Genomic DNA, 13,624 nt, shown 5'->3' with positions numbered 1-13,624 from the left:
GAACCCTTCAGAGTGCCTCTAATCACGTGACCCCTAAGTGTTCAGCTTCAGAAACCCTTCAGAGGTCAGATCATGGTCTAATCAAAATTGTTGGCCCAGATTCTGACTGTGTGGGATGGCACAGGTGATATTTGGCCTTAAAGACAGCAGGCCTCACCCCCACAGGTCTTTAATCGCCCACCTAAATCCATTTGCAGGCCTGGACCATTTCCTGTAAAACACCCTGAGCCCAGTGTATTGGCACATTCCTCAGGACTGGGAAGGCTCAGGAGGATAGCTGCTAGTTTGAGGCTAACCTTGCTATAGAACAATACCCTATTTTTTCTTCTCCTCTTTGGTTTTTTGAGACAGGGTTTCTCTCTGGCCCTGGCTGTCCTGGAGCTCACTTGGTAGACCAGGCAGGCCTTGAACTCAAGAGATCCACCTGTCTCCTGAGTGCTGGGATTAAAGGGGTGTGCCACCATACCTGCAAAGACCCTATTTCAAAAGAGAAGGGAGGGCTGGGGATGTGGCTCAGTTGACAGAGTGCAAGACCCTTGGGTTCAATTCCCAGCACCATAAATCCGCCCTAGTGGCACATGTCTGTAATCTCAGACCCTGTTTTTAAAGCAAAACAAAAAAAACAGAAGACACCTGACTTTGGTCCTGAGACTTTTGCTTCCAACCAGAAAGTTTCAGGGCATTTTACAAATGAGTCCATTACAACTAAAATCCCATTTGCAACAACAGCCCTCCTGCCAGGTTCCTACACAACTCCACAGTCTCCTCTTTGTGTTTCTTAACCGTCCTTCACCTATTCAGGCTGCTTGGAGATCTTCATGATTTCTCATTCTCTCATATTCCTTTTTACAGATATCTCTTGAGATTTTTCTCCATCATGCCCCAAACAATTGTTTTCTGCTGCCTATAGTCTATTAAAGACTTGTCTCTTCGTGTTTTCTTTATCAGTTCCTCCAAACATCTTTAGGACCCTCTTAGACACTTGGAGACATTTTACAGATCTCTGACATTTGCCCTGCAATGTTCCACGGAGCTCAATACAAAGACTGGTCCACTGCTGAGGTCCCACGGGTTCCAGCGGTTAAATAATCGGTTCTATCCTGCCACACATCCTAGTGAGACTTCTTAGTCCTATGCCTTGGGGTTTGACTTAAATTTTACTTTTCAGTTCCAAGTAGCCGTCAGAGGGCGGCAGCCATCCATTCGGTTGTGCTACTCCAGAAACGCCCTCTCCAATCCAGCTTGAAGTGTCTGCAGGCTTTGCAAAGGTGGCGGAAGTACCCGCGCTTTGCCTGCTGGATAAAGTAGTCTGAAGAGGCGTTAGCCCTACGATCTGTCTCTGTTCCGTGTCCACTGAGAAATGCAGTCGGAAACTGACGGAGCTGACTGGATGTTAGGCTTCAGAAAAGCCCGGACGATTAGTGCGAACACAGTCTGCGAGTAAAGTAAAGCACAGACAGACAGCGCTTCCATTTTACACACACACACACACACACACACACACACACACACACACTCCACCACCACCACCACCACCACACACACCAGTTTCCCAGTATCCTTTGGAGTTACTGCTTTTCTTCCGGTTATTCGGGAAACCGGGCGCCTCAACATACGCAGGAAAACACAAGCCGCTGGCTTCCTTCATTTGGATCCTCTAGGATCTTGTAATTTAGAATATCGAGTGGAGGTTCAGGACAGAAATTGTGCGTGTGTGTGTGTGTGTTTTAATCGTGTAGCTCATCCTCTTGATCCTAGTCGTATTGCTAGAGAGAGGGAGAATATCCGAAAACAAGTTTGAGACACGATCGGGATTGTTTATTAAATCCTTTGAGAATGCAGAGAGGAAAGGTTTTTCTCTTCTCAATATGTGGACACTTGGGACTCCCTTTTCCAGCAGTCACTGATCGGCTTTGGCTCATTCCTACGACCTAGGGACCAGGGAGGAGACATTGTAACTCATTGCAATTTCCCCTGGGAGCTGTCGTCCTTAACCTTTCACCTACACTCTCAGGCACAATACTCCCTTTGGACTACAGTTCCCAAAAAGCCCCTGCGCCTAACTTTACGAAGAGTCAATTCCACTATGGACTATTCCCAGCATGCGCCTGGCTGCTGGTAGCTCTCATCCTCTTCCTTAATGATGAATCTACCTTGAACTTCATTTCCCAGAAGACACAAGGCTCACTGAAGCAACGCGCTTAACTCTTGGTGTCGACTACATTTCCCGGAAGGAACTGCGGCGCAGCAACTGGGCAGAGAGAGCGCGATGCCTACTCCATTTCTTATCCTATTTCTCCCAGTTACAATATCTACTTGGAGTTTGAGGATCACCTGAGACTTCATTTCCTAGCGTGCTTTATAAATAGCTCTACACCTGCAATGCGGTGAGGGCGTGGTGACGACTCCATTTCCCAATGTGCTTCACAGCTCAAGAACCGAGTGTTCACGAGTGTGGACTCGATTTCCCAGAATGCACCCGGCGCAGGAAGTCACCGACAGCCCATCGATTTGGTGGGTGACTAGACTCCATTTCCCGGCATGCTTCTGGCTTGGCTTGGCTGCTTCATGTGGATGGAGTAGCTAAGATTTCACCTCTGATACCCTATGAGGGTCGCTGTCGCATCTGTGTAGTGAGCGTGTGGCTCTGGCTGTGTTTACCGAAGTGTTTCAAGTTGTCTTTTGGCAGAGTCGGATGACATTACCCAGGACTATATTTCCCGACGTGCAGCGCGAATCGTCAGCCCCACCCCCACCCCCTTCTCTGAGGTCTTGAGAACTCCATTTCCCGGCGTGCTGTGCGAGTCGAGGGTGGCGACAACGAAGCCGACCGCAGAGGGACTTCATCTCCCGGCGTGCCCCGCGGCGGGCGCTGGGCCGGAGCCGGAGCCCGAACGGCGCGGCCTGGAAGAGGCCGGAGCCCAGGGGAGGCGGCGGCAGAGGCAGCGGCGGGGGCAGCCCAGGCAGCCCGAGCCCCGCGGCCTGGGCCTGCGCTCGGCGCCATGAGTGGCGGCGGGCCTTCCGGAGGCGGCCCTGGGGGCTCGGGCCGGGCACGGACCAGCTCGTTCGCGGAACCAGGCGGCGGAGGCGGAGGCGGTGGCGGCGGCCCTGGGGGCTCGGCCTCTGGCCCAGGAGGCACTGGCGGCGGGAAGGCGTCAGTCGGGGCTATGGGTGGGGGCGTGGGAGCCTCGAGCTCCGGGGGTGGCCCCAGCGGCAGCGGCGGAGGAGGCAGCGGTGGCCCCGGCGCGGGCACTAGCTTCCCGCCGCCTGGAGTGAAGCTGGGCCGTGAGTACTTAGAGGCGCCCTGTGGGGTGGTGGTCTGGGTTTCCCAAGCCCATCAAACGGCGATCAGATTCTTTCATGTACCCAGATAGAAGCTCGAGGTTACCGTGCTGCTTCAAACAGAGGTCTGAGCTCTCTGTCTTCCAGATAAAGGAGTTTGGGGGTTATCATCACTTGGAGTTTAGAATCAGAATAACCAACATCCGAGTAACAGAGGTCACAGGCCCCATTCTTCCAGTAGCCAGTATCAAGGTCTCGGGTACTTGACGACGTTGCCATCCACTAGAGAACAGGATCAGAGGTCATAGTTACTTGCCAATGGTGATCTAGGATTATTGTCCCCTAAGAGACAAGAATAAGATCACTGCCACCATCCTATACAAAAAGAGGGCTATTCATTTCCTTTCCACCAAAAATGGGAATTTGGATTGAATCCCTCTTAGAAACACAGATTTAGGATTACTAATGTTCCTATAGAACAGGGCCAGGCTTCAAACATAAGGCCTGACATTACCACCTTACCCATTGAAAATGTGTAGACTTGGGTCCCCAATGGTGACAATGGTGCTGTTTATAAATAAGAACAAATTGGGAATAATATAGGCTTCAAATTAAGCTCATCGGTAATGCTCTTTTAAAAAATAAGGGGGGGCGGGGCCATTTAGCAAAAATGGAAAGAGATGGCATGGGTTACACCTACTTTAAAATATGAGTTTGGGCCGGGCGTGGTGGCGCACGCCTTTAATCCCAGCACTCGGGAGGCAGAGGCAGGCGGATCTCTGTGAGTTCGAGACCAGCCTGGTCTACAGAGCTAGTTCCAGGACAGGCTCCAAAGCCACAGAGAAACCCTGTCTCGAAAAACCAAAAAAAAAAAAAAAAAAATATGAGTTTGAAGTGGCTGTCATTGACTTGAAAGAAAAATAGCAATGTAGGATTATTTTTCAAAATGTCACTCACTGGCCCCTCCCAATTAGAATTTGCTGATAAGTTTCCTTAAGGGAGTGGGTGACTAGGAATGGCACCTAGGTGGGCTGCTCCTCAGAGACTGGGGCTGGAAATCCAAGCACTCCTCTGAAGGCTCCTGGACGGACTACCCTCTAGCAGTTCTGGAGATAGTTGTTCCATTCTCAAGTCAGGTGCTACTCAGGACCACATAGATGGAGAAGCCAGGCCGGTGCCCATCCCAATGCAAAGTATTTGGTAAAAGTACCAGCACTCCCTACCCCATCTGTGCTCCCAAGTGAGGGTTAGGGCACCGTCACAGTTCATGTCTGTCACTCAGTATCAGTGGTAATGGTCCTTGCTCTGTTGGGCAGGATTTAGAAGTCAGTACCCTCTGACTGAGAATGGCCAGAGTTTTCCTGAAGAAAGAACACCCCATAGTTTCCGCTCTTTTGAGTGGAAGACAGTCCCTTTTGCCTGCCCTACAGAAGGGACTAATGCTGGGGAGCTGAATTCTACACCTGGGGTATTGGTGGCCCCCACCACAAAGCTGCAGTTTGCTAGGAGAAATTAGGTGTTTAGGCATTAATGGGACTATGTTTGAATGCCAGTGTCCTCCAATATGGGAAACAGAGTTTAGGGTTCTGGAGGGAGGTGCCAGGTCACTGGAGTACCTACCTCATGCTTCCCATGCTTAGGTATTGAATTCATGGTGTGTGACAGACAGTTACATAGAGTAAGCACTGTCTCTTCCCCCGCAGTGAGCTTTTTGAACAGCTTCCCCTCCATGGGCTGTGGTGGCCATAGAGAAAAGATCAGTGGATTGTATTCCCTTTGTTCCTTAGGTGACAGCGGGAAGGTGACCACAGTGGTAGCCACTCTAGGCCAAGGCCCAGAGCGTTCCCAAGAGGTGGCCTATACCGACATCAAAGTGATTGGCAATGGCTCATTTGGAGTCGTGTACCAGGCACGGCTGGCAGAGACGAGGGAACTGGTGGCCATCAAGAAGGTTCTTCAGGACAAAAGGTTCAAGGTAGCTCGGGTAGACTGGAGGTTTGGGGAATGGCAGTAATTGCCGATTGTGCCCAGCAACAGCTGGGATCTAGAATTTAATATTCTTCTTATTTATTTTGGTATTTTGAGTCAGGGGTTCTCTGTAGCTTTGGGGTCTGTCCTGGAACTCACTCTGTAGACCAGGCTGACCTCAAACTCAGAGATCTGCCTGCCTCAGCCTCATGAGTGCTGGGATTAAAGGCGTGTGCCACCATGGCCCAGCAAATTTAATATTCTTAATATTATTTATTAATGTGTGCATATGTATGTTGTCTGTATGTAAGTGTGGCTGGCATGTGTGTGTCATGGTGTGTATGTAGAGGTTAGGCAACTGTTGGGAGTTGGTTCTCCTACCACTGTGGAATCCAGGGATCAAACTCAGGTCATCAGGCTAAAATGACAACTACTTTTTTTTTTTTTTTTTTTTTTTTTTTTGGATTTTTCGAGACAGGGTTTCTCCGTAGCTTTTTGGTTCCTGTCCTGGAACTAGCTCTTGTAGACCAGGCTGGCCTCGAACTCACAGAGATCCACCTGCCTCTGCCTCCCGAGTGCTGGGATTAAAGGCGTGCGCCACCACCGCCCGGCAATGACAACTACTTTTATCTACTGAAACATCTCAGCAGCCTGAGCTGGGATTTCAGCCGGACCTGAGCATGGGCCTCAGGAGAGGGGGAAGGAAGGGAGTGAACTGGGAGGAAGCTGGGAAATGTAAATTCCAGAATAGCTGAGAGCTAATGTTTACTGGGCATTTCCTCAGTGTAAAGGCTTGACAGGCAAGTTCTAATTTAATTTACCTGCAGAGTCTTTGAGGGCAGGTACTGCTGCTATCCCTGCTCTATGTCAGCAGAAATGAGGCTGCATAGTAAGGCCCTTTCACGGGGAGGTCCTGGGCTGTTGACCCCTGAGTCCTTCTCAACTACTTGGCCATGTCTCTGCTAGAAGAAAGGGTCTGGTAAGGCTGATGCTGGTAGCTCTGAAAGTCGTGCTCTGACCCAGACATCTGCCAGTGCCTAATGGAATTCAGTCTTTTTGGTAGCCACTTGCCTTGGTGCAGGGCAGGGCCCTGTACCCAGAGGAAAGGGTGCTCTGTGAGTTAGCTGAGGCCTGGGAAACTAGCAGGAAAGAGGGAGGGAAGTGGAGGGTTATGTGCTCCGTGGAGAACTGTGCCAGACTATATGGGGTAACACCTGGGGCTGGACAGGAAGGACTCTTGGACAGGAGGAGCTCTGGGGTGTCAGTCACACCTTGGTGGAGTTGAACTGCAGAGCTGAGAGGGATCTGGGAAGCGTTCTGAGGCCCTACAGGGAAGAGACTCAGGCATGGAGTGGAAGATGAGATTGGAAGTGTGGAGTTGGGTCTAAGCTGGAGTTATGAGTCCGCAGTACTTCCAGGGAAGGTGATAGGGAGTGATAGAGGGTCAGGGTGAACCAGGCAACCACTGCTGTCTACTACTGCTTGTGCCTGTGTCTGGTGGTGATGTTTCTGTGGTTTGGTAATATGTGGGATTGAACCCAGAGGCTTGTGCATGCTGTGTGAGTGCTCCACCAGGGAGCTAGCTAGATCCCTAGTACTCTCTCTCTCTCTTTATTTTGACACAGAGCTGCACTAAGGTGCCCAGACTGTCCTTGAACTTGAAATCCTTCTGCCTTAGCCTTCTGAGTAACTGAGACCAAGTAAATTTCTCAAGAGATGCTGAGGGCTGGCTTTATGAAGGAAATAATTGACCTTCACATGTTAGCAGTAGTTAGAAAACTTCTGAAAAGCAGGTTGAAGTAAACACATTGGTGACCCAGGACTAACTGACCCATAGGCACCAGCTTGCATGTGAGGGAAGGGGCCAGGGTGAAGAAGGAATCCTTTTTTCCCTCCACCAAGCCTTGGAGCCTTGAGTTTGGAACACAGGGAACAGAAATATTAGCAGAAATAGGTGTAGGGTGGAGGTGAGGGTACTGGGGCCAGGCAGAAGATTGGATGTATTGACACTCTCCCTTTGCCCTCTAGAACCGAGAGCTGCAGATTATGCGTAAGCTGGACCACTGCAATATCGTGAGGCTACGGTACTTTTTCTACTCCAGTGGGGAGAAGGTGAGACATTGGGAATCTAAGGTGTGTGGGGTATTGCCATACTTAGATGCTGTCCATTTTTCCCCTGCCTATCCCAAGAGGTCCTATCTGTCCTTCTCTGTTTTCTGCACACCTTCTATCTTTCCTGACAATCTCTCCTTTGCCCTCCAGAAAGATGAGCTGTATTTAAATCTGGTGCTGGAATATGTGCCCGAGACGGTGTACCGGGTGGCTCGTCACTTTACCAAGGCCAAACTGATCATCCCTATCATCTATGTCAAGGTAGGCAGTCAGGCTGCTGCAGCACAGACCCACAAAACCAGGGCTCTGAGGCCATATGTGTCTATGGGTTCCTGCATCTTCTGAATTTAGGTTGGTCTGTGGTGGCCTATGTCCCCTGTCTTCAGCCTTGTAGCTTGTAGATGGTTTGGCTAAGTCCATAGGAGGGCCAAGGCAAGGGCTTGCCAAGGAGGTAGAAAAGGAACTAACTGCTCCACACAATAGGACCATTGGGTTGGGGTAGGTGGGAAAGCCTAGAGAAAGGGTGTGCCCACACAGAAGAGCCGTCTCACCTTGGGCCTGTTCATGGCTTCAGCACCTTGTACCTGGGTGAGTTGATGCTGATGTGGGCTGTGCTTGTGGCTGCTGCTGGGCCATCCATCCTGGGAGGGCAGTTGTGAGATGATGATGTGCTGTGGCTGCTCTTGTGGTCAGCCAGTGCTGAGCAGTTCCAAAGGCACAGCTGACTGAAACCAAGACCTTGCCTATGAAGAGCATGCCTGTTAGTCTGGGCATGGTGGTATATACCTTTTGTCCCAGCACTCAGGAGGCAGAGACAGGAAGATCTGAGTTCAAGGCCATCCTGGTCTACATAGTAAGCATCAGGACAGGCAGGACTACAGAAAGAGACCTTGCCTTTAAGACACTGATGGCAGGCACCATCACAGACCATGATAAAGCTGAGGAGCTGCTGCAATGTAGAGGGCCACAGGGAGTTCTGGGAACTGCCCTTCCCTGCCTGGCTTGAGGTAGAAAGATCAAGGAACACTGGGAGGAGAGTAGTATGATGATGCAGGTACAGGAAGAGGGGGGTCCCTGTGTGTCAAGCAGTTATTAGCTAGTTAATATATATCAGGGACTGCAGGCTCCAAAGCCACAGAGAAACCCTGTCTCGAAAAACCAAAAAAAAAAAAAAAAAGGTTCTGCATGTTGTTGTGGTGCATGCCTGTAATCTCAGCACTGGGGAGGCTAAGGCACGAGGATTTCAAGTTAAAGGCCATCTTGGAATCTAGTGTTTGACCCTGTGCCAAAAGAAAAATTCCCAGAAAGGTTCCATGGGTAAAGGTGCTTGTTACCAAGCTTGATGACCAATTACTGGGATCCACACGATCAAAGAACTGACACAAGCAAGTTTTCCTCTGATTGCCAGTTGTGGTCTATGGCGCACATATAACCATCCTCCCCCAGAGGTGGGCATGTATACTCAATCGAAATGTAATACAAATTAAAATCAAAACCAGAAACCTTACTTAGGTTCTAGTCAGTGGCGTAAGGAAGGCAGGGAATGAAGCTGGAAAAGAGCTGTCAGTGGGAGGCCTCGGCCTCCAGAGCTAGTGGTTTTTGGTAAGAGGGGAAGCAGAGTGCCTGGCTCACACCTGTTATGGCAATTCCTGGTGTCATTCTTCAGGCTGTGCCAGGGGTGACTGGGGCAGTCGTTCCCTATGTGGGGGTCAGTCCTAGTCCCAGAAAGCCATCCTCAAGCTTGAGTCAGAAATTGGGAATGGGGGGCTGGTGAGATGGCTCAGAGGTTAAGAGCATTGCCCGCACTTCCAAAGGTCCTGAGTTCAGTTCCCAGCAACCACATGGTGGCTCACAACCATCTGTAATGAGGTCTGGTGCCCTCTTCTGGCCTGCAGGCATACAGACAGAACATTGTATACATAATGAATGAATAAATATATATATATATATATATATATATATATATATATATATATATATATATATATATATATATTTTTGGTTTTTCGAGACAGGGTTTCTCTGTGGTTTTTTGGAGCCTGTCCTGGAACTAGCTCTTGTAGACCAGGCTGGTCTCGAACTCACAGAGATCCGCCTGCCTCTGCCTCCCGAGTGCTGGGATTAAAGGCGTGCGCCACCACCGCCCGGCATAAATAAATATATTTAAAAAAAAAAAAAAAGAAATTGGGAATGGGGCCCTCTGGGCTATGCAAAGTATGAGGATCAGGGGTTTCAAACAGGGTTCAGGAACTGAGGCCATGAACAGCCAGCAAAGAGAATGGTCTGATGTGGGCCAGCAATGTGCATGTGGGAAGCAGTGGGCTGGAGTAGAGCTGTGCCCTGTCCATTTTAGGTGTACATGTACCAGCTCTTCCGGAGCTTGGCCTACATCCACTCCCAAGGTGTGTGTCACCGTGACATCAAGCCCCAGAATTTGCTTGTGGACCCTGACACTGCTGTCCTCAAGCTCTGTGACTTTGGCAGGTAAGTCTGACCTAGAACCTGTGGGGTACCTAAAAGGGTGAGAGCCTCAGCCTTGGGTTTATGCTTAACCCTGCCTATCTCTTCCCACAGTGCAAAGCAGTTGGTTCGGGGGGAGCCCAATGTTTCCTACATCTGTTCTCGGTACTACCGTGCCCCAGAGCTGATCTTCGGAGCCACAGATTACACCTCATCCATCGGTCAGTTAGGGAACAGAGACTGGGGAGTGGCAGTCTTGGCAGGTTTTAAGCTCCTGGGCACTGTTGCATGCTTGGTGATTAAAGCTTACCGTCTGTTCCAACACTGGTTCTCACAGGTTGAGGCTGGCGCTGGTGCGTCTTGTTTGGAGCAGTCAGACAAGGGAAGGCTGGTTGCTATACAGCTACTGCCAGGGGCTCAACAGCTGGCCAGGGCAGGGCTGAGATCTCAAGACTAATATGACTCTAGAGCCCACTTCCACTCTAGACCCTCCCAGTCAGTCTGGTGGAGGGAAGGGGGTGGTGGCCTGCTCCCAGGGCCCATCTTTTTCTGTTCCTGAGGGAGCATTACCCTCTTCCAGACCTGAAGGAAGGCTGCAATGAGAACACGTATATGAAAGGGTTGAAGAGGAGCTGGGATGGTCCTAGGTGTGAACTTGTACCATATAGGCCAAGGTGCAGAGTAGGGAGGGGGTGAGCAGGCCTGGCCACAGTTCTTCCCATGGGCAGGACAGAAAGCTTTCTTGTGTCCCAAAGCACACAGGTGCCAGTTGACTGGGTCAGGCCTTGTATTGGCCTAGTAGAGAAGGGTTCAACGGGTTCATTGGGGGTCATTCACAGAGGGCATGGGGGCTGTAAGTGTAGCTGAGCCAGGTAGACCTGGAGGTTCAGGCTTCAGTTTCCCATTCTGGGTGTGGTCTTGAGCCAGTTCCTCTGGAGATAGCCATGTGTGCAAAGGAGTGGACTTGGTGGCTTTGGCTGCCTAGTGTTGAACTTCTGCCCGTCCCCTTCAGATGTGTGGTCAGCTGGCTGTGTACTGGCTGAGCTGCTTCTTGGCCAGCCCATCTTCCCTGGGGACAGTGGAGTGGACCAGCTTGTGGAGATCATCAAGGTGAAGGCAGGGGCAGGGCCAGGGAGGATGGGCCGGGCCTGAGGAAAGGGCCCTTGTTTCAGACTCCTCCGTTTCCTTTCCAGGTACTAGGAACGCCAACCAGGGAACAAATCCGAGAGATGAACCCCAACTACACAGAGTTCAAGTTCCCACAAATCAAAGCTCACCCCTGGACAAAGGTAGGGCAGTACTAGGGGTTCATACAGCATGGCTGAAGGGCTGGGTCCCCTTGTAGGCCAGCTGATCTGGAGACCTGGCTTAAAAATCATAGCTTGTGGGGCTTGAGACGTGGCTCAGTGGTTAAGAGCACTTGTTACTCTTATAGAGGACCTGGGTTCAATTCCCAGCACCCACATGGTGGCTCACAACTACCTGTAAGCCCAGTTCCAGGGGATCCTACAGGCATGCGTGTGGTCAACAGCCATGTACTCAGGCACCACATTCATAAAGTAAAATAAACAGATATAAAAAATAAAAATAAGTTATGGTTGGGGGTGTATGTCTGAAGTTAAACAGGGAGTCAGTCAACAACACTTTCAGATTGTGAAGTTTATAGAATTTTAAAAGTTGAGAACCCATAGGTAAATACAAGATTCCCATTTATATAGTGGCAAGGAAACTGAGCTAGCTGCCCAGTTCAGTATTTATGCCTGTTTCCTTATTGGGGAGGTGGGTGTCAGGGAGGCAACAGGTGTGCCCTATAAGGCACACCATCCTGGTGTCACAGCACCCACCTGCTTAACCACCCACAGGTATTCAAATCTCGGACACCACCTGAGGCCATTGCGCTCTGCTCAAGCCTGTTGGAGTACACTCCATCCTCAAGGCTCTCCCCACTAGAGGCCTGTGCCCACAGCTTCTTTGATGAACTGCGGTGTCTCGGAACCCAGCTACCCAACAACCGCCCGCTTCCCCCGCTCTTCAACTTCAGTCCTGGTGGTGAGAGCACAGCTTGGGGCCTGTGGAGTTTTTGGGGGACGTGGAGAGACAGGACTAGGAACTGAGAGGGTACAGGGCAGCCTTGGACTCAGCCAGATGTCACCACCACATTGTGGCTAGATGCTACATCTTTTCCAGTTTTACACCAAGAGTCCTGTGGCTAATGTCTCTACTACCTGACCTTGCCAGTAACTGGGTCCCTGTTTGGTTCCCCATCCTAACCCTAACTGGCTCTCCAAATGCCCGGCCTCTCCCTGACTGGGCATGTCAATTCCTATGTCTAGAACTCTCCATCCAGCCGTCTCTCAATGCCATTCTCATCCCTCCTCACTTGAGGTCCCCAGCAGGCCCTGCTGCCCTCACCTCGTCCTCACAAGGTAAGTTGGGGAACATGTGTTAAGGATAAAGCGGGGGCTGTCCTTGGCTTCTACAGGTTTTAATTTGTCGACATTTGATGGCACAGAAGGCATAGCATGTCATCAACCTTAGGACAGTATTGGCCACATTTGTGTTTAAATACCAAACATTTCTTGGTCTGAACAAAATAAACAGAAAGTTGCCCACATTTAAACACTGGGCCATTTTGGGTAAAAAAAAACAACAACCCAGATTTCCTGTTTCTTTGGGGGAGAAAACTGGATTTGGTAGCTGTGGGTCTGTCTCCTGACAGCAGTTGGAGCTCTGTCCAGCTGCTCCTTTCTTCCATGGAGCCTGGCTCCCTGATGTGAGCCACTTTAGTGTCAAGCTGGCCTTTGGCATCTGAGTTTGTAGCCCTGAACCAGAAGTGACAGCTGTCAGTTTCTTTCTTTTTTTTTTTTTTTGGTTTTTTGAGACAGGGTTCTCTGTGGCTTTGGAGCCTGTCCTGGAACTAGCTCTTGTAGGCCAGGCTGGTCTTGAACTCACAGAGACTCACCTGCCTCTGCCTCCCAAGTGCTGGGATTAAAGGCGTGCGCCACCACCGCCCGGCTAGCTGTCAGCTTCTTGCAGTGTCTTGAAACAAGTTCTACTCTCATGGCATGGCGGTGGGGATGATGCAGAAGCTAACTGTCTCCTCCTCCCTCCTTCAGCTTTAACTGAGACTCAGACCGGCCCAGACTGGCAGGCACCTGATGCCGCACCTACCCTGGCTAACTCTTCTTGAGGGCCCCACCAACTACCCCTCCACATCCATCTGGGAATTCCCAAGTGGGGCTGGGAAGGTGGGGGGGGGTGGTGCATAGCCTCATCAAGCTCCTGCCCTGGCTGGGCCCCTAGACTAGAGGGCAGAGGTAAATGAACTCCTACCCCTAACATCTAGGCCCTCCTTCCTCAGCCTTACCTTTGTGGTAGGCTTTTTAAAGAGGATTTTAACTGGTTGTGGGGAGGGAAGAGAAGGAAGGACGGGGGTTTAGGGCTATGAGGACCTTCTACCCCCTTGGTCCCCTCCCCTCCCCCAGGCTACCACTCCTTTCCCCCTCCCATGTCCCTTGTAAATAGAACCAGCCCAGCCCACCTTTTCCCTTCCCTGGCCCCCTGGGTGTAAATAGATTGTTATAATTTTTTTCTTAAAGAAAAACGTCGATTCACACCATCCAACCCGCCCCTCCCCTCAGCTGTATCCCCCCCTCTTGTCCTCTGCTCCCAAGGCTTCTACCCTCTCCCTATCCTGGAAGGAGGGAGTAGGGAAAGAGCCCCTGGTGTCTTAGTTTCCACAGTAAGGTTTGCCTGTGTACAGACCTCCGTTCAATAAATTATTGGCATGAAACCCTTCTTC

At 50.6% G+C, this 13,624-nt stretch overlaps 1 protein-coding gene across 1 annotated transcript; it reads left to right on the top strand.

Moving 5' to 3' along the window:
- Nucleotides 1-2,851: 2,851 nt before the first annotated feature.
- On the top strand, nucleotides 2,852-13,620 carry Gsk3a (glycogen synthase kinase 3 alpha). The gene is made up of 11 exons (XM_057762974.1): nucleotides 2,852-3,285; nucleotides 5,070-5,257; nucleotides 7,279-7,362; nucleotides 7,513-7,623; nucleotides 9,716-9,846; nucleotides 9,937-10,043; nucleotides 10,835-10,932; nucleotides 11,016-11,111; nucleotides 11,685-11,871; nucleotides 12,156-12,248; nucleotides 12,939-13,620. Exons 1-11 carry the CDS (start codon nucleotides 3,003-3,005, stop codon nucleotides 13,010-13,012), a joined length of 1,452 nt encoding a protein of 483 aa, XP_057618957.1. The 5' UTR covers nucleotides 2,852-3,002; the 3' UTR covers nucleotides 13,013-13,620.
- The last annotated feature ends 4 nt before the right edge of the window (nucleotides 13,621-13,624 follow it).

The sequence above is a fragment of the Chionomys nivalis genome, chromosome 2, assembly GCF_950005125.1.
Source record: "Chionomys nivalis chromosome 2, mChiNiv1.1, whole genome shotgun sequence".
NCBI classification, from domain to species: domain Eukaryota; kingdom Metazoa; phylum Chordata; class Mammalia; order Rodentia; family Cricetidae; genus Chionomys; species Chionomys nivalis.
Note: the sequence above shows the minus strand (reverse complement) of the source record. Positions and strands in the feature narration are given on the sequence as shown.